Consider the following 25,325-nt stretch of genomic DNA (forward strand, 5'->3'; position numbering starts at 1 on the left):
AATGAGTGACTCACTGTTTGTATGTGTTCAAGACAGCATGTGTGCAGGACTGTATGGGTGGATGAGTGTGTGCATGGGTGTGTTAGTGAGTGAATGACTGTCTCAATAGTGTCTTTATGAGTAACTACATATGTTTTAAACTAGTATATGTGACTATTGGTGTATATAAGTGAGTATATGTGAGAGTGAGAGATTGGAAGAGTTCCTGTATGGATAAGTATGTGTTTCTATAAGTGATTGTTTAAAAGACTAAGGGGCATATCATCAACAACCGGCGATAATTATTGCTAAGCGCACGTAGCGCTAGGATAATTATCGCCGGCTAGCGTGGGTTTTTATCGCTGAGATAGCGTGAGATTAGCAACGCTTATATCAAAAGCGATAAAAATCCTAGCGCTAACTGCCTAACGTGAGATTATCGCTGGAAACCCAGCGATAATCTCACGAAATGTGGCGTTAGCTTGTTGATAGGGCCCCAAAAACGTAGCCATGATATCCACCTTCCATAGGATATCATGGCTAAGTCAGTCCTGAAGCAGGCGTAAGGAAAGTAGGGGCATATTTACAAGCAGGCGATAAAAAATTATCGCCGCTCTTGCGGCCGTTTTCGGCCAAAAAGCAGCGATAATTTTATCGCCTAATTAGCAAGGCCACGCTAACGCGTGAAACCTTGCTTTAGCATGGGGATTCCTAACGCCCAGCTTTGCATCTCTAATGAGATGCAAAGTGGGCGTTCCTGACCTAACATGACAGGAGAAATGTCGCTAAGCGACATTTCTCCTATCATCAAGCCCCACGCTATGAAGCATAGCGTCAGGAAAAGTAGCGATAACCCCTGTTATCGCTACTTTCCTTACGCCTGCTTCAGGACTGACTTAGCCATGATGTCCTATGGAAGGTGGATATCATGGCTAAGTTTGTGAGTCCCTATCAGCAAGCTAACGCCACATTGCGTGAGATTATCGCTGGGTTTCCAGCGATAATCTCACGTTAGGCAGTTAGCGTGAGGATTTTTATCGCTGAGGAGATCAGCGTTGCTAATAGCACGCTATCCCAGCGATAAAAATCCACGTTACCCGGCGATAATTATCCTCACGCTAAGAGCGCTGAGTGATAATTATCGCCGGGTGTTGCTGATATGCCCGGTAGCGATAACCGGGGTTATCGCTACTTTTCCTGCTGCTAGGCTTCATAGCGTGGGGCTTGATGATAGGAGAAATGTCGCTTAGCGACATTTCTCATGTCAGGTCAGGAACGCCCACTTTGCATCTCATTAGAGATGCAAAGCTGGGCGTTTAGAATTTGGGCGATAATGCAAAGTTTCACGCGTTAGCGTGACCTTGCTAATTAGGCGAGAAAATTATCGCCGCTTTTCGGCCGAAAACGGCCACAAAAGCGGCGATAATTTTCTATCGCCGCCTTGTAAATATACCCTTAAGTATGTGTACGTTTCTGTAGAAGAAAGTGTGGTGGTGTGTGTATAACTGTATATGCAAGTAAATGGATGTTTGATTCTTTATCAGCATGAGTGACTGTGTGTGAGTAACTCTATGGATGAGTGGCGTTGCGTAACAGGATGTATAGGTGTATGAGTACATATGATGAGTGAGTACATGTATGAGTGACTGTATAGGACTGTTGGTGAATGAGTGGATGTATATGTGGATCTTAGAATTACTGAATGTTGTTGTAACTGGTATTGGTATGTCCATTGTTTAGAAAATTTTAGTTTCTATTTTTTAATGTGTGTATCAAAGGTTATATTAGGGGGATAGGAGGTCTGCCACTTTATCACAAGGATGATGTCATCAGTGATGTCATCAGTGATGTCATTTGAGATGTCATCAGTGATGTCATGAGTGATGTCACTGACCAGGTCATGAGTGATGTAATATGTGATGTCATCAGCAGTGCATTGCGGGGGCGCGAGTTATAGTTAGCTGCACTAACTACAATGGGGGAATTTCAATGGTTTTGTACGAGTGAAAAGTCCAGCTAACTATAACGCCCCTGAAACCAATGGTTTTTTCAGTGACTTTCTAATGTTTTTTAAATGCTAATTTCTAACTATGCCTACAGAGATAGGACATGTGAAGAAAGAAGAAAAAATGCACAGAAAGAAAAAAAATGAAATGCAGAAAGAAGCAACAGAAGTCCTCAAAGACGAAGAAAAGTGCAGGAAGAAGGATAACGTGCAGAAAGAACAAACAGAAGAGCAGAAAGAAGCCTTGTTGCAAAATCATCCTGTACCCTCAACTTTTTCAGACGGATACTGGTGGTAACTGAGTCTGACTAACCAGTCCTAGAGCCAGTGCTATGTTAAAAGACACTTAGAATACAGTGAAAACACCTACATACACTAGGGAACACTATGTGTTGGGGTCCCCCTGTGATTAGCAAGACCTCCTGTGTAAGCCCCTAGTATATAATAGGGCACGGGATTAAAACTACCTCTTAAAACGCGCCACAGGACATGTTTGCACACGTCACCTCAGGCCCCGTCCCCTCCCTTCCCCACTGTGTAAACACGCCCTGAGGCCGTTTTAAGTTGGGAGATTAAGTCCCCTTGAATCCTGAGGGTCCCTAGGGGCAAAATAGCCCACTAGGTACGTCCAGTAAGCGCCATTGCAGAGAGGTGTAAAAAGGGGCACGGCCTGCACCACCTCTTTTCAACGCAGAGCAGTGGCGCTTACTGGAAGCACCTGGTGGACTAGTTGGCCCCCAGGGTCCCTCAGGATTGAAAGGGAATTATTTCCCCAACTAAAAACGCGCCACAGGGCGTGTTTGCACACGTCCCCTCCCTTCATCACTGTGTAAACGAGCCCTGTGGCCGTTCTAAGTGGAGAGATTAAGTCCCCTTGAATCCTAAGGGTCCCTAGGGTCAAACTAGCCCACTAGGTATCTCCAGTAAGCGCCACAGAGCTGTGGCGCGATGCCCGTCTTTTATTTATTTTATTGTTTTAAGAAGGAGGGCTGTGTGGCCCCTTCTTTTTCTAATTTATTGGCCCTGGGGACACCATCCCCCAGGGCCTGCACCCTAATTTTTTTTGTTGAAAAAAATTAATTTGGAAGGGGGACGCGTGGACCCCTTCCCAAGGCCTTAATCGACCCAGGGGACCCCAACACCTGGGTCATGGCCTTTTTTTTTTATTCTTTAGGTGGGGAGCTGCGTTGCCCCCCTCAGGCCACTTATGGCCCCGGGGACCCCATCCCCCTGGGCCGGCCTTTGTTTTTTATTATTTAAAAAAATATATATATTCATAGAAACACCTAGGGCATGCTGGACAACCCGTATGTACCTATCACCATGATGATTTGCGTGATATTCATTAAAAGGCGACTATGCATACAATGAATCCACGTGGAATGTATTTACACTGCTAGTGAAGCTCTGACGTGTCTAACACCCTACCGTGCCTAATCCCGGCGCCCCCGCCGGTGGGTACTCTCCAAGTAGACTCCCTTGTCGTTTATTTATACAAACATGGGTAGCTATTGACGGGCACATTTAATACACATGCACACCAAGCCATTCAAAGGGGATTCGACAAAAATTCGACCAAACTATGCAAGAAACCCCCCTCACGGTTAATAAAACACACATCCACCGCCGGATGTGTAATACTTTTTATTTTACTCTCTGGAAAGGAGACGAACTTCACTTGAGAGTCTCAGTGTGCTCCTGGCTGAGCCCAATGCTGTGTTACACCCACCAGTGCCCGCCGAGTGCCACACACCTCTGTGTTGTATTCTACCAGCTAGTGCGCATGTTATGACACTCTCTAGCCCATGTGCACTGTAACACCACCCCGTGAATATGTCATGCCATACTTGCCTTCACACGGGTTATATTGTCCCATCTAACGTGCCTTCCTCGATGCCTATGTTATAACGCACAGCGCTATGCCATACATATTACAATCTGGGATCCATATCTTTGTCACAGTGCATATGCAATGTTACACTCCCCAGCACATATTTTATATTACAACTTTAGAGACTAGTTAGGTTACACAACACTGCCCTGTGCATATTACACTCCAAGGCGCATATCGCATAGCACGCGCTAGTGCCTGTGCTATCTCGCGCTCTCCAATGAATCTGTCATTGCGCACAATGTATTGCATATTATATTTCACACCCCGGTTCATCTTGTATCACACTTTTTGGTGCATAGTTTATACCATATACTATATCTAGTTTTCATTTTCAATCATGCTCTGACGACTATGTTCTATATAACACTGCGTCCACCTACAATTTTCACGGGCATTACATTTTGCGATGGGCGGTGGAGGGTCAGGGGGTGTTTCTGCCAAGTGAGCCTGGAGTCACATTCACAAACATCCTCTTCTTCCTGAATAAAAGTGAGATTATGCTGCATACTTGTTCATATTTTAAGTAGCTCGCACAGACACACATTTTAAAAACAATAAAGTTCCTAATAACCACCTTCTCTGAACAGTTAGCTTGCTGCTCCATCCACCTCCTCCCTATCCTCTGTTGTCTGAATCCTTGGACTAGCCTCCTCCCTCCTGCCATGCATGGTCTGATGTGCTGCCACTGCCCTCCAATTAGCATGATGTACCAGTCCACTCCTCCTGCCCTCCATTGCCCAATTCTATGGCCCATCATTGACCTCCTGCTTAGCCTCTGTGCTTAGCTTGCTGCCCCTATTCTCTTTCCCCCTGCCCTCCGATGTCTTTGTGCATGCCCCTGCTCCATCCTTTTTGCCCACCACCATGCCATGGACCTGCCACTCCTATCTACTCTGAGTGTTCTGCTGAGCTGCCACTCCTCTCCCACCTGCCTAGCATTGTCAGATCACCGTAACCTGTCCCTGCCACCTCCACCCTGCCTGTCCACATGCCATGCCCCTATCCCCTTCCTCCTGTCCTCCATGGTCCATTTTACTGCCACACCCTTCTGCCCTCCCTGGTCTGTTGTGCCTCAACTTCTCCTCCTGCCTGCCCCGCGCAGTCTATTGTGAGGCCCCTTTCCCTGAACTCTCTTATCTGTGCCCAGGTCCTGACCCCTCCCTTCTATCCTCCATGGTCCTTTGTGCATGCCCCTGCACCCTCCTTCTTGCCCATAATAGCCATTGTGCTGCCACTAACCCTCCCGGTTGCCATGCATGGTCTTCTGTGCTGCCATGGCCCTTCCCACCTTCCCTCCATGGTCAGTGTGTATGCCATCATAGTCTCACTGTTGCTCTCCATGGTGTCTTGTTTCTAGTGCCCATCCTGCCTGACCTCCATGGTCATCTTTCTGCTCCTGCCCCCTTGCCCCCAGCCCTCTGTTTCCATGTGCAGATCCCTATTCCCTCCCTCCTGGCTTGTCTGTTCCATTATAATGCCCCTGATCCGTCCCTCCTGCCTTTTATGGTCTGTTATGCTGCAGCTTTCTCTCCTGTCTGTCCATTATGGTCAGCTAGCTACCATTGCCTCTTTCCCCTCTGTTGTCCATGTCCATGGTCCTGTCCCCTCCCTATTGCTTTCTATGGATTGTTGTGCTGCACTCCCGTCCCGCATGCCCTGTGTGGTGCATTGTGCTGCTGCAAACCCTGATGCCTGCCCTGTAGGGTCAGTTTGGTGCACCTCTCCATGTCCCTCCTGTCCTCTGTTATCCGAGTCCATGCCCGTACCCCATTTCCTCCTGCCTACCATGATCCAATGTACCATACTTGCGAACATTTTGAACTTGGTAAGAGCGAGATTTTGAAAAACAACTGGGGTATTGATTTTCCCCTTTGAGTTACATTGAAAAAGAGGAGATTGTAGACAGGAGACAGATCAAATAAAGCCCATTTGAGCTTAAAAACATTGGACGTTTCCTGGCTGAAACGGGTCTGTTGGCATGTATGGTTGTACTACCACTGCCTCTTCCTTCTGCCCACAATGGTCTATTATGTTGCCACAGCCTCTCTTGTCAGTCCTGTATTGTTGGTTTGTTGCCCCTGCCCCCCTTTCCACTGCCCTCCATAGTCTGTTGTGCTGCCACTGCCCTTCCTGCCTGCCCAGTGTGGTCAAATTGTTTCCTCTGCACTCTCCTACCTGCCTTCAATTTTCAGAGTCCGTGCCCCTGGCCTCTGCCTCTCAACAGTATCCCAATGAACAACTAGATTGCTAACATTCTATATTTATTACAAAAGTGTGGAACGCCTGACGTCATCTTGATGTAATCAAAACTGTAATACCTAGAGCATTTCCTTTAGAAATTACATATATGAGAGGGTCTTATTTGCATCAAAATTATGGTTAGTGCTCTAAAAAACTAAAATGAGGACATATTTTCTGAGTTTTCAAATAGCGACAAAGAACTTTTAAATTATTTGTAATCTTTATGTTTTTTTATCCAGTTGACCACTTGATTAAATGTTGCACTTAGGGGAGAGGATGTGGTGTTACTTCCAGAGCTGCAGACTTTGCAACTGGGGAACCAGGTTGGAGTTTCTGCTTCAGCTCAACATTCTGTGATTCTGGTCATATCACTTAATCTCCCCATGTCTACAACCAAAATGAATTTGATCTTGTGTGATGTAACCAATGCTCATGTAAAGCACTCCAATACCTGACAAGTCTGCACTATATAATACTGCAAATACACAAAAAAACAGTGTTTTGCACACTTCTGTCATTGGGCTACGTGTGGGCTACATCTGGGTGATATTTGTGCTGCATTTGGGCTCTTTTGTCGCTGGTGGCCATCTTGGGAGATTTATTTGTTATGAAGTTTCCTAATTTCCTTATTTACTGCAGTCTCCTCAGTAGGAAATACTTTCAGTTTTTTACTTTGGTTCCATCAAGAAGGCATTCAGATGTGTCACACATTTGCCATAAATTCTGAATGTTAGCACTCTAGTTGCTCATTAGATCACTGTAGTAAAGCTACTGCTCACCAGGGAAGTCTGCTGCTGGTATTCAAAGTGCATGTTTCAGTCTGCATGTCAGAATGTTTTTAGGACATAGAAGAGGATTTGAGAAGTCAAAATGTGCCCTAATTTTTCTTTCTGCAGCACTAATCATAATTTCTATGGCAAAATGAACCCCCTCATTTTGTTCCTTTGTAAATTAAATGTTTTAAGTGTTACCACTTTATTCCAATCAAGATGGCTTCAGGTGTGCCATACTTTTGTCAAAAGTAAGACTGTTAGCGCTCTAGTTGTTCGTTAGAACACTCTGGGACATTCCGTCATTGGGCTATACTTGGGCTACATCTGGGTGATGTTTTGGGCTACATTTAGGCTCTTTTGTCTCTGATGGCCATTTTGGGAGACTTATTTGTTATAAAGTTTCCTAATTTCCTCATTTACTACAGTCTCCTGAGTAGGAAATACTTTCAGTTTTTTTTACTTTGATTCCATCAAGAAGGCATTCAGATGTGTCACACGTGTGCCATAAATTCAGAATGTTAGCACTCTAGTTGCTCATTAGATCACTGTAGTAAAGCTACTGCTCACCAGGGAAGTCTGATGCTGGTATTGAAAGTGCATGTTTCAGTCTGCATGTCAGAATGTTTTAATGAAATAGAAGAGGATTTGAGAAGTCACTCAAAATGTGCCCTAATTTTTCTTTTTGCAGCACTAATCATACTTTCTATGGCAAAATGAACCCCCTCATGTTGTTCCTTTTTAAATTAAATGTTTTAAAAGTTACCACTTTATTCCAATGAAGATGGCTTCAGGTGTGCAATACGTTTGTCATAAGTAGGACTGTTTGCGCTCTAGTTGTTCTTTAGAATACTCTGGGAAGCTGCAGTAGAACACAAAGGAATCAACTGGACAGTCTCTGGCCTTGTTGGATGTACATGTTTCTCTGAGAATGTCAGACTTCATTCTCACATGACTGAGAAAGATAATGTGAATTTACAGAAAATATGCTCTCAGTTTAGCTTATAGATCACCTTCCAAACCTCTGTGGGAAAAGCATGAGAAAATAGTTTTCTCTCAAACATGATTCATGATATCACAGCAGAAGGCTTTTTCACATGGTAAAATTACCTTAGAACACACCACAATTCCTAAAATGAGTATGGTACCAAATGATTTATAATGTAACTAAAGTCTTAAAACCTTCTATTAACTGCAATGCTTTTTGATGAGGTGCTATCATGTATATTGGTCCCAAGATGGCTGCCAACACTTCTTGGATGAAGTACTGACAGCCAATCAGATCTCACGATGAGATGTGTGGTTAGTCTCCGCCCAGATATATCTATCTTTTTAACTCTAATTTTCTCAGGAACTACTGAACGAATTTACACCATTTAAGCAAAAGGCACGAGTCTGAACTGAGGACTATCTCTTTGCCAAATTTGGTGTAATTCCGTTCAGCAGTTCGGGCTGTAGCTGCGTCAACAGGCACTATGGGAAAATGCATGGGGAAAACGCGTTTTGGGACCCCCTTTTTTTCTCGGCCCCTGCTTGACGAATCACCGTGAAATTTTCAGGATAGGAGCAGACTGGAGCTGGCCAAAAGTTTGGAAAATTTCGCGAAGATTCGTCAATCGGCGCCAACGTTATTCCAAATAGAATGTTGCGGATTTCCTATGGAAAATAGGTCCTAACTATAACTACCTACTGGCGACTGCCAGTTGGTAATATATATATATATATATATATATATATATATATATATATATATATATATATATATATATATATAGTGAAATCAGGGCAACGAAAAAAAACAACACAAACCGGTCTAACTACGAAGCCAATTTGGGAGGTGTCGGGAGCGGACTGTAATGTGCACCACACAAATAAGATCTTAATGTGGGTGCGCTTTATAGATGATGTTTTTGTCCTCTGCAATAGAGATGAGACATCGCTGAGTATGTTACAACTCTGAACAGTAATCCCTACAACATACAGCTGACTGTGAAATGGAGCCCACATGAAATAGAGTTCTTGGATGTAAAGCCGGAGGCGATAAGTGATTCCATTCAAACTAGTGTGTTTCGCAAGAAGACTGCCTGAAATTCGATCTAGCATGGAAATATTGGGCATCCTCGCTCATTGAAATGGAGTATACAATACAGTCAGCTTTTAAGGGCTCGTACGATCTGTTCAACTGATCATTTATTTGAAACAGAAGCCAGGTCCATGATTTTAAGGTTCTCTGAGCGAGGTTATCCAGAACAGGTGCTCAAAGAGGCAAAACGGAGGCTCTTGACCAAAAGTAGGGAACAACTGATGTTCACAAATACACAGGTAAATTCCACAACCACACCAGGAGATATATGTAAACAAGACCGGATGATACTTTTTTTCATGGGTTATAACATGGAACATGGCTCTATCAGTTCGCAGTATTACAACATGAGGAACAACTCAAAGATTTTATAGGTCAACAACCGAGTATAACATATTCCAAGTCTCCATCATTGGGGAATATGTTAACTAGATCTATGTTCTGTCGAGAACCAGATAAGCTTGCCAGTGGAAATCGGCGTTTCAAGACGTGCTATACTTGCAAGGCCTGTAAATTTGGAGCATCAAGATAGTGCATACCCCCTGGCTAAACTTTTTGGGGGGGTGCATCAGGGCAATAGTCATCCTTACAGTACTATGACATAAAGCACACCATGATTCATCCACACAGAGGTAACAGGGAATTGGAACTGTGTTGATGTAAATTGAGGATGATTGTCCTTTTGGGCACCAAGAAGCCATGGGGCCATAACCTTGATACAGAATTGCATGCTCACCTATGATGAATTTGTATCTGTACCGTCCGTTTTTCAATCTGATGGGTAATATGTTGGTGGATATAGAAAACTTGCAGTTTACTTGAGATCTGAGAGATGTAATTGAGTATGTACTGGATTTTACCCTTATAATTTGATGCGCAAAATAGCACTTGCACTTTACTGGATGTTGAGAGGGATGCACAGAAGTTTTTATCACAATGGAACATGTGTCCTTATGAATGGAAATGTATTGAGAATAGAGGTGTTAGCATTGGCATTGTATTGGTGCAGATTCTAACCCTGGAAAAACGAGATTAATGAGAATGGGGAGACAACTGTTTACATGTTGCACTAGCACTTTTCGCTTGATATAACAGATTACTCTGGGGTATTACCCATGTAAATGCATTTGCACTTAGATGCACATATACAGAGATGTCATTGTGGATTATTATTTATATTATTTATAAACAGCAGTTGCGCTTTAGATATATCTCATAAGAATGGGGACACCTGTTTACAACAAGCATTTGCACTTTATTTTTTGACATTGTGGATGTTTTTGAAATAGCGTTTACAAAAATGCACTGACTTTAGGTGGTTGCTGCAATAGTCGATGGGATACAACAATAGAAATTGTGAGATAATGAGTTGAACTAAACACCTCAGGAAAGGTGCAAGCTATGATACCGTGCTTATGCTTGGGGACTGTAACACCAATGTGTAGGTGCGACGCAGTGAACGCAAGTCTCTTCAAATAGCAATTTAATTAAAAATCTAATAAGATGGACAGAGAAGTTGTGAAGCCATATGTAGATAACACCTCTGAAATATGGTTTAAATGTTTCACGTGTGACCAAGAATGAAATGCAGGTTTAAACATCTTAAGTTGCTTGATAATTCATAACTCCAAGACCAAGAATGCAATGCAGTTTTAAATATATTAAGAGACTTGATATTTTGTTACTCCAATATTGCTGCCACCTTGAGACTGGACTATGTGGCAGGGATTCTTGATATTGTTAATTGTAAATGTGTTGGGATCATGTGGCCAACTTTTTGTAAACACAGTTGTTGTGGGTTATGGTATTGGCCGGTTGAAGGCGTAAGCTGAAATGCATAGGCGTCCTGTGTTGGGTGTTGCTGAAACACATAAGTAAAAAATAAATTTGGTACCCGGACTTACCTGTGTCACCAGTGGCTGCTCCTCTGCTATGGCGTAGGAGCATCCACCACTGCCTTTGTGCAGTGTAAAGTAAATGAAATATAAAATGATAATAACTTTGAGTTATTATCATTTTATGTTTCCTTTGTGGGTGGACAGGGCTGCTGTGCTCTCGGAGCAGGGGAGGAGTGGTTTGCCCACTCGTAAGTGCTCCTAAAGCTGCATTACAGCCTGCGTGGAGAATATGCCCAGGCCCCCATTCCCTAGTTGATCGTCAAACCAATCACAACACTGCAGCATTGTGATTGGTCAGGGGAGGCCAGCTGTTCTTTCTGGCTTCCTGCTCCTCGAGTCCCACGAGGAGAGCTGGAGCAAGGAGCAGAGACGCGTGACCCGGCGGCAAGGTAAGTGTATATTTTTTTGTCTCATTGCACAATCCCCCACCCCTCCCCCACAAATCATGCCGTCCGCCACTGTGTCTCACCCTTGCTGGAATCGTGGGGAGAGTGTGGCTGGATCATTCGATGAAGACGGTTGTGGAAGAAAACAGACACACACACCACCCACCACACTCACATACACAATCACTCACATTCTCTCTCTCTCTCTCTCTTCCCCTCACCCTCACCCTCTCTCTCTCTACCCCTCCCCCTCGCTCTATCTCCTCCTCACCCTCTCTCTCTCTCTCCCTCAAAGTACTTATTTAATGGAAATTAATGTCATACTTTTGGAATTCACAAACGTTGGCGGTAGTAGGCCTAGAAAGCTGCCTCAGTATCAGGTTTCAAGCATACTATTGGCAATCAAACACCCAAAGGTGAGGGGGGCAATGCTTGCAAATAGTCTCATTGGCAATCACTCACGGTAGCAGTCCAGTTCCTTGTTTTTCGCCCACTCTAGACAGAGGATCTGATATAGGGGTTGGTGGATGGAGTAATGGCAGACAGACCACCGTCATGGTAGTTCTGTCAATGTAAGAACATTTTGATGGTCAACCCCATCAAGCATGAGGCATGGCCCTCAAACTTTTCAAAGATTTTGTTTTAAAAAAACAAACTCCTAAAGTGGGAGTTTGTTAAAAGAAAACTAATGACACTCCCGCCAGAAACCAAAGTAATTTTCCTTTTTTACTGTCCCTCACTGCCAGCATATGTGACATTCAAAAATAGAAAAAAGCAATCTGACTCACCACACGAAATAGGGCGGATGGCTTACCTCCAATGACTCCAACTCTGTAGGCTTTCTGAGGAAGTTTTGCACCTGCAATATGCCCCCCTCAAAACCCAGTTGGGCAGACCTTGAGTTTGGGGGTACAGATTATTCCCTCACCATTGTATCTGAGTACCCTTTCCACCAAATTCTAAATCTGCCACAGACACCCACCTAAGGCAAATGTATGCTGACTCCCATGAGGAGATCAGTCCATCCTGAACCTTGGTCAACTCACCAACCCACTGCTTTTTTATTTGTGAAATTTGAGATTCACACCTCACCAAATCTCAGTGACTAAGTTACGCCCCTGGTTTCTGCACCAGTTTCTACATGTTTTTCCCCAAAGATCCACATATTTTTCAGGCATAATTCCACTTGCTTTATATCCCCAGAAGTGGAAGGCCATATATATTTCCATTCACGACAAAAAGAGACATTTTAGAAGAAATGTACATATCAGTCACCCTCTTGTGAGTCCTGATGATATGTCTTGAATCAAAGGATATGTTAAGGATGGAGACAACTGAAAAAGGAGTTCTATATATTTACAGTTTTTTTAAAGTGCTACAAACCACCAATAATTATCTCAACAAGCTTGGGGAGTGAAAGAGCAGGCAGACGATAATCAGTTAGTCTCTTTGGCAACTACTCTGAAACGCGAAAGGGGTTGTGGACGGTGTACTGCTGTTTCACTGAACAGATGAAGTGAGTTGTCTCTAAACCTGGAAAAGCACTGAAGTACAAGGATTGGAAAACAAGAAGCAGTTTTAGGTGTATGACTGGAAAGGATGAATCGAAATCGGGCAACATTAATGCAGTGTACAAAAGTTACTGAGATGGTTGTAGCCTGGAGTACCGAGTAGGCAATATTGTAATGCCCTAATATCACAACCAAAATATTGAGGAGGTAAGTTCATTCAGGTAAGTATAGATTTAATATTCTTAACTCCACCTCTATGTACCGCGAAAATAAATATGTCATCAAGGTACATAGATGTGAAGTTAAGTACTGAGATAACTAATGCAGAAGGATATGGTGGCTCATGAGATAGTTGATTAGAATTTATTTACAAAATAATCAATAATCTGGTGGAGAGATGTGGCTCACTGGTTAGAGGCGGCAGATCCGCAAGCAGAGAATCGGCCAGGGACCAGGGTTCAATTCCCGACGCGGCAGGGTCGTGGACCAGGGTCAAAACGGACTCGATAATTCTCGCCTCGGTACCTACTCTAACCAGGAACACACTCGGCAACTCTGGGCATTAGCTTGCCTCATCTCCACAACGGCCCCCCACATTCGCCGGGGATGCCTGGTTTCACCTTGGAGATACCCAGGAGGGACCATCTCACAGGGATAGCCAGGACGGGTTCCCCAGCGGTCTACAGCGCCACGACGCCTCAGGGCAGCAGTGCGCTTTACAAGACACATACATTTACATTTACTTCCCACTGTCACTAATGAAGTGTGCGAGCAGAAAGTAACCATTAACGTATTCGGGGTATTAAAAATCTGAGGTTTGTTTTTCAAAGCATTTTTAGCTTTATTTTTCACTAGGCCAAATCATTTTTGTAGCTGTATCATAATCTTGTCACCAAAACTGTTCTGTTTCACTCAGGGCACGCCTCATGTCCACGAATTCTTTAGTATACCACTTAATAAAGGCTGGAAAGGTTTCAACAACTTTGAAGCTGGTGAAGCGTCCTGGTTCAAGCTCTAATCAAGCTGGTCATAATACAAAAAAACCTGCCTTGGAGGGTCAACAGTGGAGTCGAAGTTGATTTAGAGCCTCCACTGATCATCTTCTAGTTGCAGGTTCTCATGTTCAAAGTCTGCGGATCATGATAATTCTGACTGTTATAAATTGAACACACAAAAGAAATGCAAAATTGGTCTGTCCATGATGCTGGGAAAGGGAAAAGGATTGAGCAAATGGTGAATTTTAACAAATAATGTCTAGAGCATGGCTTTTTATGTGTGACTGTAGGGGCATGTGCAGTGAGAAAGTATAGAATAATATTAGCTGGTAATGATGGAGTAGCTAAATATTAGAAAGTCAACTATATCAGAGTTAATCTCTGACAAGACAGTAGTACCGAGTCATAAGCTTTACCATCATATGCTGGTGAATATCAAGGGGGGGGGGGGGGGGGGGCGGGACACAAATAAAAAGATATGTCCAATGTCCATTAGAGCCGCATGGCTGATAATTGTGTAATTACAGACTTCTCAAATTATTCCTAAATACAAAAGACAATCATAGCTCCCCACCTGCCCTGACATTGCCTAGTCAAAGCTCAGTTATTTTGGGAGGGGGGGAGGGGGAGGGGGGGGTAGAGATAGTATCTTTAAAGACATCAGGCAAATATTCCTGCTGCCAGGTTCCGGTCACACATGAAATATCTAGTTTATGCTCCACTACCGAATCATTGATAGCAGTATAAATCTTTGCTGTAGAGTGTGCATTGAAATGGTCACCCCTTAGCCTTTCCCTAGGACAGTGAGTAAACAACTCCGGAAAAACTGAAAATAGTTTCTCTGCGAAGAGGAGAAGCTCAGACAGCAGTTGAGTGGTCTCATTTCTCAGAGCATGACAATAGAAGAATTTAAACAGACATTCACGGCTATAATTTTTACATGGCTCACCAACCAAGAGAGATTGCAAAGCACAGCATGCTTGAGGATAGGTCATTGTTGGAGCGCAAGCAGACTTTTTTTATTTTATTTTTTAAACTTCATTTATCATTTCGTTAGAGCTCAAAACAAACTTGTAAACAACCCACCGACGTGGGAAACATTGAGTACATATCAATGTAGCATTATATCATAAGGGCCATTACGCAACAGCAAGTAGAGAACAACAGTGTATATGAGTTTTGGTGTAAGGGGGTAGGTGGATGGCCATGAACTCGGCGCAGTACAACAAAACTGTTATTGGGCTTGCATACATTCAATGTTGTATAGTTGGCAGAACATACACAAATACAGCATCAGTACGAATCAGTCCCGGCAGTGGGCCCCAGTGTAAGCAGGTAGTCTCTCAGTGGCTGCCAAATATCTTTTGGCCTGAAATTCGGGGCTGCAACATGGCATAGAGTTTACTGGTGGTATTGCAATATGTCAGGCTTTTTTTAGCCAAGCCGCGTCGATCGGAAGACGTCGGCTTTCCCAACGAAGGGTAATCTCCCATTTGTCCAGCTGCAATGCAGTAGCCAAGCTCAGGCAAGCTTAACTTTGGTGCACCTTAAGCACACCTGCTTCACAGACGTGTTGCAAGGTGCTTTAAATAGTCACTTGCAGGCCTGGACATCGTTAATGAGTCAACAAGTAGTGCCCGTACCTAAGATGGACACCACTGGCTGGACAAAGTGCACATGAAAAAAATGGCAACTGTTGCAGACCTGCCAACTCACATGGTGCCACCGTGTGTCACACAATATCAGCTCTCTTCCTACAATCACCTGGTGAGGAGCTGATATCACCCGGACAGGAAAAACGAGCTATAAACCACTAAAAAGAGTGGATTTCCAGGTCGTATGTTGAGGCTTTTAAACACTGATGCCCATTACGGTGCAAGCAGGGAAACATCACAGTTTGTTAGTGACCCATTGCAATGGGCAGTGGAACCTCCTGATCCGGTGTGGGAGGAGGAAGAATCGGTATCTAAGGAAAATAAGTTGTTTGACCTGGCACACACCTGTCATCACTTTCAGCATTGATGCCAGTGCTTTCAAGGAACCAAGTGACAGTACACCAGAGTTGTGATGCTACGTAGGAACTTTCTAAGTCAAAAAGGTGTAGTCCATCATCCTTGTACCACAGAGTCAGTATCTCAGTTCTGATCCTGTGCTATGTAACCACCCCGCCCACCAATAGAAACTTCATGAACAAGCTGTCAAAATCCTGGAATGGCCGTTTAGGGTAGCATGTAGCCCTCAAGGTAATCTTGGCCACAGTGACAATGAGAGAGAGACGCAGGGTCGTCCAGACGATCTATCACCCTTCGCATGTTGAGTTTGTGTGACTGCAGCTGAGTTTCAAATCATGAAACCCAGGTACCTGAAAGTGATCTTTTCCAAGTGAGAGGGGGCAGCGGAAGCTGTTCCAAACAAACTATTGCCAGAGAGCTCCATTTATCGCAAAATGAACCTTACTCCTGAGAAAGCCTCAAAACATTTACCTACCTTCAGAATCCTAGACATCAACTTCCATAGATCATTCAAAAACACAAGCATGGTCTGTGCATAGAACAATACAGCATGTTTCCTGTCTTCCATGGCCAATCGGGAGCCCTGTAGTTGCTCTCTTATGAGCCACCCAAAGACACTCTGTAGCTAGGGTGAAAAAGGGCTGCTCAGTGGTTAGTCCTGTCTATTCCCCCTTTCTCCAGTGCCCAGGACTCCGAGACGATGCACCAGCCTGATATGGGTCAGCGGTCTTGTGCATTACAATATTACCCAAGCAATGAACCAGGGGCGAAAGCCATAGTGTTTTCCCAATCTGCACCTGAACAACCAGTATAAAGTAGCAAATGTGGGTTTTTGATGGATTTAGGGACACCAGTGCACATTCCAAGTTTCTGGTACATACCTCTGGCATTATATTTGAAAAAAATCTAAATGGATTCATATTGTTCTTATATGACATGAATCTGCATTGGTTCTTATGAATTAAATTTGTCCCAACTCTCTGCAGCCAGTACCTTGCTAAAGAGCTTTTATTGACATTCAGCATAGAGTGGACAATATGGCTGATAGTGTGTAGGGTTTTTGTTCTGATTCAGGGCCATCTATATTCATGCCTTCTTGGAAGGGATTTAAAGAACCCTACCCGTGGCGTCCTCTAAATCCATCAGGAGCCTGTCCATCAATGCCCCATAGCATACTCCATAGGAGCCAGTCAGTCCTCCCGGGTCTTCACTGCTATCATTCTCATGACAGCAGTGATCAGAACTCTTAACTAATACTTACAGAGCATCACTCTGCTGCTCCAGGAGTCTTGGTAGAAAGCAGTCTCCAAAGGAAGTGGCAGTCTGAGCGGCACAGGTGTCAGAAGCTGAGAGTACTTTTCGTCTGCAGTCAATTGTCCACAAATTGATGGCCTTGCTTCAAAAAATTATGTCAGCTGCTATGGCCCACTCAGTTATCTCTTTAGCTTTAATGTTATCATACCTCAGCTCGTATACAACGAGGTACATATCAAAATGCATTGCTTTATAAGATGTTTACCTCTAACTAACACTCTGGCAGCTTTGTTTCAATTGGAATTCACCAGTGTTTAATCAGAATGGCCAAGTTTCAGAATATGACTTACACCGTTGTATGGAACATACCTTGGGGGTGTTCCTCCCCAAGGAGGCTTTTATTATTCGAAACTGTAGTCTGGGCCATTGTTTTTTCTGCACTGCTGCATAATCCACAATCTTATAAACAATTTACAAATTTTAACAGAAATTGGTTTTACTGCACAAAATAATAATTACTGAAAAAAACGTGCAATTCAGGTTTCCCACACTTTGCAAAATATCTGGCCAATTTTCAGCTGTTTGTTTGCTAATTTTGGGCATTAGGTGATAGTTTCGTTAAGATGTATTTAGTGGCTCCAATGCATGGAAGGAGGAGGGGGCCCTTTGCTAAAAAGTAAGAAACAAAAATGCTGCTTACTCAAATATGTTTTGTAAGGGGTGGAATAATTTATTTTTTGTCATGAAAATATTAGTTTCACACTTAATGCTAATTTGTTTTTACCTAGCCAGAGTTGTCAAAACAGCAATCTTAGCGAGGGTGCGCTGACGATGTAGAGAAGTAATGTGCATACCAGGCCTGCATGGCGCTTTCAAACCGGAAGAAGCAGAATAAAAGAGGCGCCCCTTTTATCATGAGAGATGTGCATTTGTAGATTTGTAATTTGCTAACTCCAGTGTTGTATGTTTTAGGCTAACAATTTTACTATGGATAAAAGAGCCTTCTATAAAAGGCAAAAATAATTGTGTTTTAATACCATTTTAAAGTTTCTCTTCAGTGTATCTATTCTTCTTTCATAGAATTAGATGTGTTTTTAAGGCTTCCGGGGGTGGGATGGACGAGGGGGAGTGGGGCTATTTTGCGTTCATTGCCACCCTCTAGTATTCTGGATTCACCTGTGACAAATATTAGGTTTCCCTGCTCACTTCACTCTTGACATGTCCGCGTTCATGCTTTGCTCTAGGCCGCAGATTGCACTTACGTGCTCTGAAATATGCCAGCAGTGGTGGTCACTAAGTCACTCAACAGTTGCCATCAAAAAGACCAGGATGGATGAGTCCTGAAACTGTGGGACTACACTTTGTTTAATTCAGGCTTGCAAAGGGTTTGAAATCCTTCTGCGGGGACTTTTGCTGTGCCATGAGATACCAATTCCCCACAGTAATGGATGCTTTATGTACTTATCAAGATGGTAGCACTGGTAACAGAGTTCATGTCTTTGAGCTAAATAACTGAGATTCTGCCATGAGAAACGAGTTTTTCTTTTGTTCAATTACTTCTATCTCTGCACAGTCGAATCATGATTTTTTGGTGATAAAGCTTTAACTAAGTGCCTTGTGTTTTCTTTCTGCAGGGCGACATGACTTCCTTTTACAACACGCCCCCACTGGGCACGAGGGGAACCTGCAGCTACTTGACGAAGGCGGCCATGAATTTGTTGCTGGAAGGGGAAGTGAAGCCCAGCAGCGACGACCCCTGCACCGTTAGCTAGAAGAGCACAAAGGAGAGCTTTTCTCGGGTTTATTTTTGTGCGTTTCTTTGTGTCTGATGTTAGGTTTGTGCCCCAGGAGGGACTGGACGCCGGCACTTTCATTAGAGAAATCTATTTGAGTCCGCTCCTGCTGATAGACCGGAACTTCCGGCTCGGAGTCCCACGTCTCTTTTCATCTTCGGGAGGCTGTTTGCATTCAAATGTGTTTACAGAAGTGTCGGCTGCGGGGGCGCAGTCAATTACATGGATACTGTCCAAGGCGAAAATTGAATTTTGCATGAAGCATGGCAAAAGTATATTTGGAAAACAATGATGTCCCCTAATCAGTCAATTTCAGTTTTAGGCTTTTTATTGATGCCAGTTCTTTTTTGTTTTGTTTAAAAGGGCATCGCTTCACAATTCTGTGTAGGTTCCGTTTTTAATGTCTTCTTCGAAAATTAACAGCAGAGTGAATGCTCTGTACAAGAAACAATGGAATTCTCTTTAAGACTGGTGCTTGGAAGAAGCAAAATCATCCCAAACCGATGCTCAGTCGGAGACGTAATCAAAATAGCAGTCAAACCAGATCACTCTTGTTTTGTTTGCCCTCATTTCCTATTGCAGAATTGGAGCAATTGGCAATTCAAATCAAGAAAACCGCGTTCAAATAATCTTCCGTCATTGAAAGAAGTGGCCAGTTACGTTTTCCCAGCAATGAAGTACTTGTTCCACAACATACTAGTTTCTCATTGTCCTCCTGATTGTTCCACAGAGAAAGTGGGTCAAAACTTACTGCATAGCACCTACTGTCTTTAATTTTAATTTTCAACCGTTTGGTTGTATTTATTCGCATTTCCCCTTCTCCAAGTTAGCACTTAAACCATGGTGCCTTCCTAAGACAAAAGGCAGCTCACTCATGGCTGCTTGTAGCTCAGCGTCTTCATCAGCCTGCAGATATCAAAGTTGGGTGAAAACTTGACTTGGAATTTCTGCAGAGTTTTAAAACACCAAGCAATACTATTACCCAAGACACTGAGCGCTAGGACTCCACACTGACCCTCCCTGATCTGTCTTCCAGAACTCCCATGGATATTGTCCATTTTAGATTTCCATCCATCTTGAATCGTTCACCAGCTCCATGTCTAGAGAACAATGAATTCAGCTTTTTTTGATCTCCAGCGCTACTGTGATTGATGGTACCGTTGTTCAGTTGGCCAGCACCTGGCCATAATTTCTTTGTCTTTCCCATGACAATAGAGACAGTGACTGTGGCTCGTCAGTCAGAAGGACGCATGTTGTTTTGTTTTAAGTATTTATATGTTTTTTTTCAAGGCTTCTTCCACGCTTTAGGTTTTGAAAAGTCCTTATTCTGCTTTCACAGTATGAATGTCTTGCATTAGCAGCCTTACCTGTCTTCTGATAGAAGTTTAGCAAGCTGAGGCTTCTTGCCCTGCTGTTAGCCACAAGTAGCTAGAGAGTACCATCCTGTAGTTTGGCATCCCGCCTTTATCCTATACTATTGCACATATGACTTTTTGCTCTTCTTGTGACTGACTGACTGACCTAAAGCTATCATCTTAATAGCCCCATATTTAGATCGAGACCCAAACTTATTTGCATTTGCTGTAGAGCACCCACTGTACATTGCACCTATCACAAAATCTTTCGTCCCCACAGAGGAACAAAACACTAGTTGATTTAAAAAAAAAAAAAAAAGCTCAGATGAAGAGGATGAATGAATCGAAGAGATCAATAGCTAAATGAAAAAAGCACAAGTGTCTGAACTGTAAAACTCTGCCCCCCTAACTGTCATATGAGTAAATGGAAGAGCAGGTAATCGGCTGAGTAAAAGGCTCTTTCATGCACGTATGGAATAATGTTATCACTCATGTATACTGGTATAGAGTTGGAAAGGCATCGGAAAGCATGGCAAAGTGCTTTGAACACAATCCTGACCATGAGCTCCTACCAGTGAAGGAATGAGAAACCTGTACCCCTTTTCTGCCCTCCCACACTAGTTAGTCTACAGGGTCCTGAAAACCTTGTAGCCACTTGGCCCGGGGACTGTGGTAACCTATTATCAATAGTATATGCCGAGTCTGGCACTTTATGAACGACTCCAGGCAACTCCTGTGCTTGCAGGTGGTATAAAGTCTGACTTTTCACAGTTGGCTAATTTCAGGTTTGTACAGTTTCCAACTGCTGATTCATGGCCTGGTCCAAGAAGATCCAGGTTATTTACCTTTTTTGTCTAAACAGCCTTCTGCCTGAAGAATGACGGGGGATGGTCTATGTGAATAAAAATCATTGAGGAGACCAGATCTATGCATCCCATAGTTAGTTGGTGACTTTTTGCTTCTCAAAAAATTCCCATCTTCATCTACAGAAAACATTCAGAGAGAAAGAACGGTGATTTGAGAATAAATTAAAACTCTCATTGACAAGCTGGGTGCTTTTTGCTGATTGCCCAATTGAGATTGTAGAGAATCAGCGTGTATTTTATTCAAACTGGTGCGGGGGGGGGGAAGCTTGTAGCTACACTTGTGGCTCTCGCTGCATCTTTGTGTTGGTGACAATACCCATGTGGATTGCGACACCTTAAGGCACCTTTCATAATTGTGCTTTTTCTCTTTTTTTAAATAATTAAACTGTTTAATAAGCTGTATGATGAACAGTAACCTTTTTAGATGAAGTTAAACAAGATAATGACGGACTAAATGCTAACTAAAACCCTGCATCTTCCAGCGGCCAGTCTGTTGAGCCAGAGAAATTTTTAATAGCCATTACTGAGTCACCTGTATGAATTATGCCCACAGGCTTGCAAATCTGCTTTTTAGCTTCCTTAGTTTTGTCAACTCTCTCATCATTAAAAGGAGAGTCATGAAAAAAACACCCGTATTATTTGAGTATTTTCATCTTTTGAACTCCACTAAGTAGTATCCCACATAATCCCTGGAAGTTAAACAGTTCACTAATTGAATGCATGGAAGGTGATAACACTATTCCACTGCCTCCCTCCGTAACGCGTGTCCTCTGTCCTTACTCTAACCTGGTGTTTTCCTGGCAAGCGGGGCTAGGTTTATGCTCACCATGATGCTTCTTTAGGTATTTTGTGGCCCTCAGAATGACTTAATTGGGTTTTTAAGATGGGTAAAGAAGTATTAGAGGCAGGAACTGGTTAATGTCATTTATTATCCAGTAAGCATATGTTCATAAGCTTATCCTGCCAGTTCACAGACAATTGCATATTGTGCTATTTTGACTTGCAGAGCAGATACCATAGGAGCTACATTGGTACTGGATCAGATTTGTCATCGCTAAAAATATAGATGTGGACGTCTCATATTTTGTTTGTGCGCTGGTTCTATGGTTTAGTGCTTTGTGCAAATCTACAGCCTAATATTTTCCTACGAAATCTAGGGCTACCAGTGGCTTCTCATTAGTGGATGTCAAGAGCGTTGGCCAGAGTCTAAATGGTAATTCATTACAATGGAAAATGTGGGTTTTTTGAAGTGTGTGCGTGCGCACTGTTCCCCACTCAATACAGTAATGAATATGACCTAAACCCCACAGGGAAGGCGTACATTTAATAGGTGTAATATCGGCGTTCGTTTTATAACTCCTATTTCTGCTCTTCCCTTCTCTTTCTGCTGTGTTTCGCAGTCTGCCAATACACTTTGATGCTAGGACAACAAAGAAATATCTACGGTAGTAAACATTGACTCCTGCTACAGCGCTTCAGTGATTTGTCTCTTCCCCTTAAAACATTGCTGTTTCTTCAATAGTTGATTGTAATACTGGCAATTACAAAAATCTTTGTTAATACTGATATTACTGTGGACAAATGGTTCGACCTATAACCTGTGCTTTTTATGTTTCTCTGAATTATTATTGCATATCTTGCAGGAGACTGTTTTATCAATGGGGATGACCTACAATAGATTTACAAAGAGGTCTTTTGTGTCGTAGGTAGCATTGCAGCTTAGAATGATTTGCCTGGAATTTGTCTGTGTGTAAGTTTCACTGCACTATACGTTTACTTGACTTGAGTCTCATGTTGAAATTTACTCTCACCCTAAAAAAAAAAAACGATTTTCATAGACATGGACCCATTTGCTGGTATTATGGTAGAAGTCACATAGCGGTTTGATAGTAAACTAGAAAAGAGTGTTTATAGAACAGGTCTCTTACAGGACAGGGGCTTTTGGTACTTGCTGTATAGTGGGTCTGTAATGCATTGAGATTCCTCTGCGACAAAGCAGAGGAAAAAATGGCTGCCCAAGAATATTTTGATACTTTGAAGGATGAACATTCCCACCGCATTGGCTCTCAGTATGGTCCACCTCAGAGGATACCATAAAGTACTTTGTTGGCCTTGACATGTTTATCGATGAGTATCATTGTGGGTCGAGAAGATGCTACGTTTGACAGCCTCAGCAACCCATGTCGAGCCATGTTTTTACCCTGCTTCTTGCATTGTAAATACAACTATGTCAGTTATGATTTATAGTGCATTGATCTGGCTGCACGTTTCCCTTACCCAGTGTCGGTGCAGACTGCAATGGAGCCCAATCCTACCGGTGTGAAAGAACCCGATCTGCAGAACCTTGAAGATGGGTGGGAGTGTATGCATTATTGTTCTTCCACCACCGCTCATTTCATGGGATTGCTGTAGGTTTTCAAAGAGTGTGTTCATAAGAAAGTAAAAGTTGTGCTCGTTAATTGATAGAACGGGTTATTGGGATATTTTGATCCTTTTCCCGTAGTGTAGCTTGGAGCATTCTTTTAACTAAACTTATTTTTGTCCTAATAAAGTACCTAATCTTTCTTTTGACCAAGGCACTTCATGAAATCTTCTAGCTGGTGCTTATGTACCTCAAGATATTTCAGATAGATTCAGTTCCTGTGAAGGATAGCAAGCGCAAACTAAGAATCACGGTAGTGGTTGATTCCTCAAAATCTTTAAAACCTTTGTAGATAATATGCAGCAAGAAAGGATTATATTAGACTTTGTGAATATGCAAAAAAAGACAAATGCCTACTGCAAACATCAACCACATTATGTGATTTGTCCCTGAGATGCAAGGTGAATGGGTGAACTATTTTACTCCATTTATTTTTAGACCAGTAAAGACTGTTTTGCAACAGAAAAAATAATCATTGGTCTTAAACTGTCCATATAGATTAAACACTCATACCCCTACATCATGTGGTGCGTTATAGCGTCACCCCAACAGTTTGTGTAATTTAGCCTCAATGATTTTCACTTCTTCAAGGTCAAGGGATAGATGTTTTTAAATTAGCGTGCATCCATATTAGGTAAATTGTGATGTGATCATGGAATTACCAAAATTCCTATGTAGAAGCAAAATTACAAATCTAGTGTATTTCTTCGCTGTTATGTTTTTTTGAATAATGGTCTTAAAAAGCAATTTACTTAGCTTGAAAACTGTATTTTTGATATGTTAATGGGATTTCCGTTGGCTTTGTGCATTCTATCAAACACAAAAGGCATGCGTACCCATGCTTAAAATATACGCCACAGAGGTGCTCCTTAGCTTTCTTTTATTCAGTAATGAATGTAATCACTTCCCTCTAGGCCTTAGCGCGTGCGTTCAGCTAGGGAACGCGGCCTGATTACATTCGGAAATGTCTTTTAACTTATTCATTGAGAAAAATGAAAAATAACCAGAGAATTAAATAGCATTACTGTTGTAAATTCTTATCCAAATCCACAGCTTTGTCTGTTTTGAGTGAATTGGGCTAGCGGTGAAGTGTATGTATATGAAATAAAGCTGCATTCGATTTCTTGGTGTGTCCTACTGTGAATTTGTTGGATGAACGACGATGTGGTATTCATTTCTCATTTTCGTCACCAAAGACTAACAAAAATGCACAACTAAATGACCTGATTTTTTGCCATGTTACCGTGAAGAAAATGTGTCTTGCCATTGCCACATGCTAATCAAAAAATGTGACTTCATTTTTGCCCGCAGTTTATTTTTATGGTCTGACTTAAAAGCGCAGCTACAGCCACACAATTATCAGCGTATCACTAGAGAGGTACTTTGCATCCGCCCACTTGTTTGGAGCTAGGGGTACATGTTTTGATTGGGAAGAAGTTGTGTGCTTCCACAAAATAAGTGCTTGCCCTCCACACAGCTGTGAACATTTTGTTTCATTCATCCAGCTGCCTGTGGTTGCACCTTCAGGGGCACACACATAATGCTATTAACGTGTCTTCGATAACTAGCTTATTTATGTTTTGCTCTCGTAGCATCACAGATGGGAGGAGGGCAGTCATTAACCTACATGGATTTTTAGGTCTGGCTTGACAGTGCAACTGACATTTGATCTTTCAACTTACTTCAGTGTTATTCTACAGTCCTTTGCTTCCGTACAAATACATATCTATAACCATGCTATTTACTTGTTTAATCTTAATTATGGTGTCCACAATAGGCGAGGCCATAGCATTAATCTAGCATGATTCTCCAGGTTTGTGGAGCACAGACATGCAGAGAACTCTTTTCCATTCGCATTATG

At 42.7% G+C, this 25,325-nt stretch overlaps 1 protein-coding gene across 1 annotated transcript in view; it reads left to right on the forward strand.

Annotated features, from left to right (window-relative positions):
• Window positions 1–24,588, forward strand: part of PHKB (phosphorylase kinase regulatory subunit beta) — a 1,466,493-nt gene extending 1,441,905 nt beyond the window's left edge. Inside the window, exons 31-32 of the mRNA XM_085637773.1 lie at window positions 18,663–22,372; window positions 22,467–24,588. Coding sequence (XP_085493899.1) covers window positions 18,663–18,800 — 138 coding nt within the window. The 3' untranslated portion in view covers window positions 18,801–22,372; window positions 22,467–24,588. The remainder of the gene's footprint in view (window positions 1–18,662; window positions 22,373–22,466) is intronic.
• The last annotated feature ends 737 nt before the right edge of the window (window positions 24,589–25,325 follow it).

Source organism: Triturus cristatus, chromosome 12 (assembly GCF_964204655.1).
Source record: "Triturus cristatus chromosome 12, aTriCri1.1, whole genome shotgun sequence".
In the NCBI taxonomy this organism is placed as follows: Eukaryota; Metazoa; Chordata; class Amphibia; order Caudata; family Salamandridae; genus Triturus; species Triturus cristatus.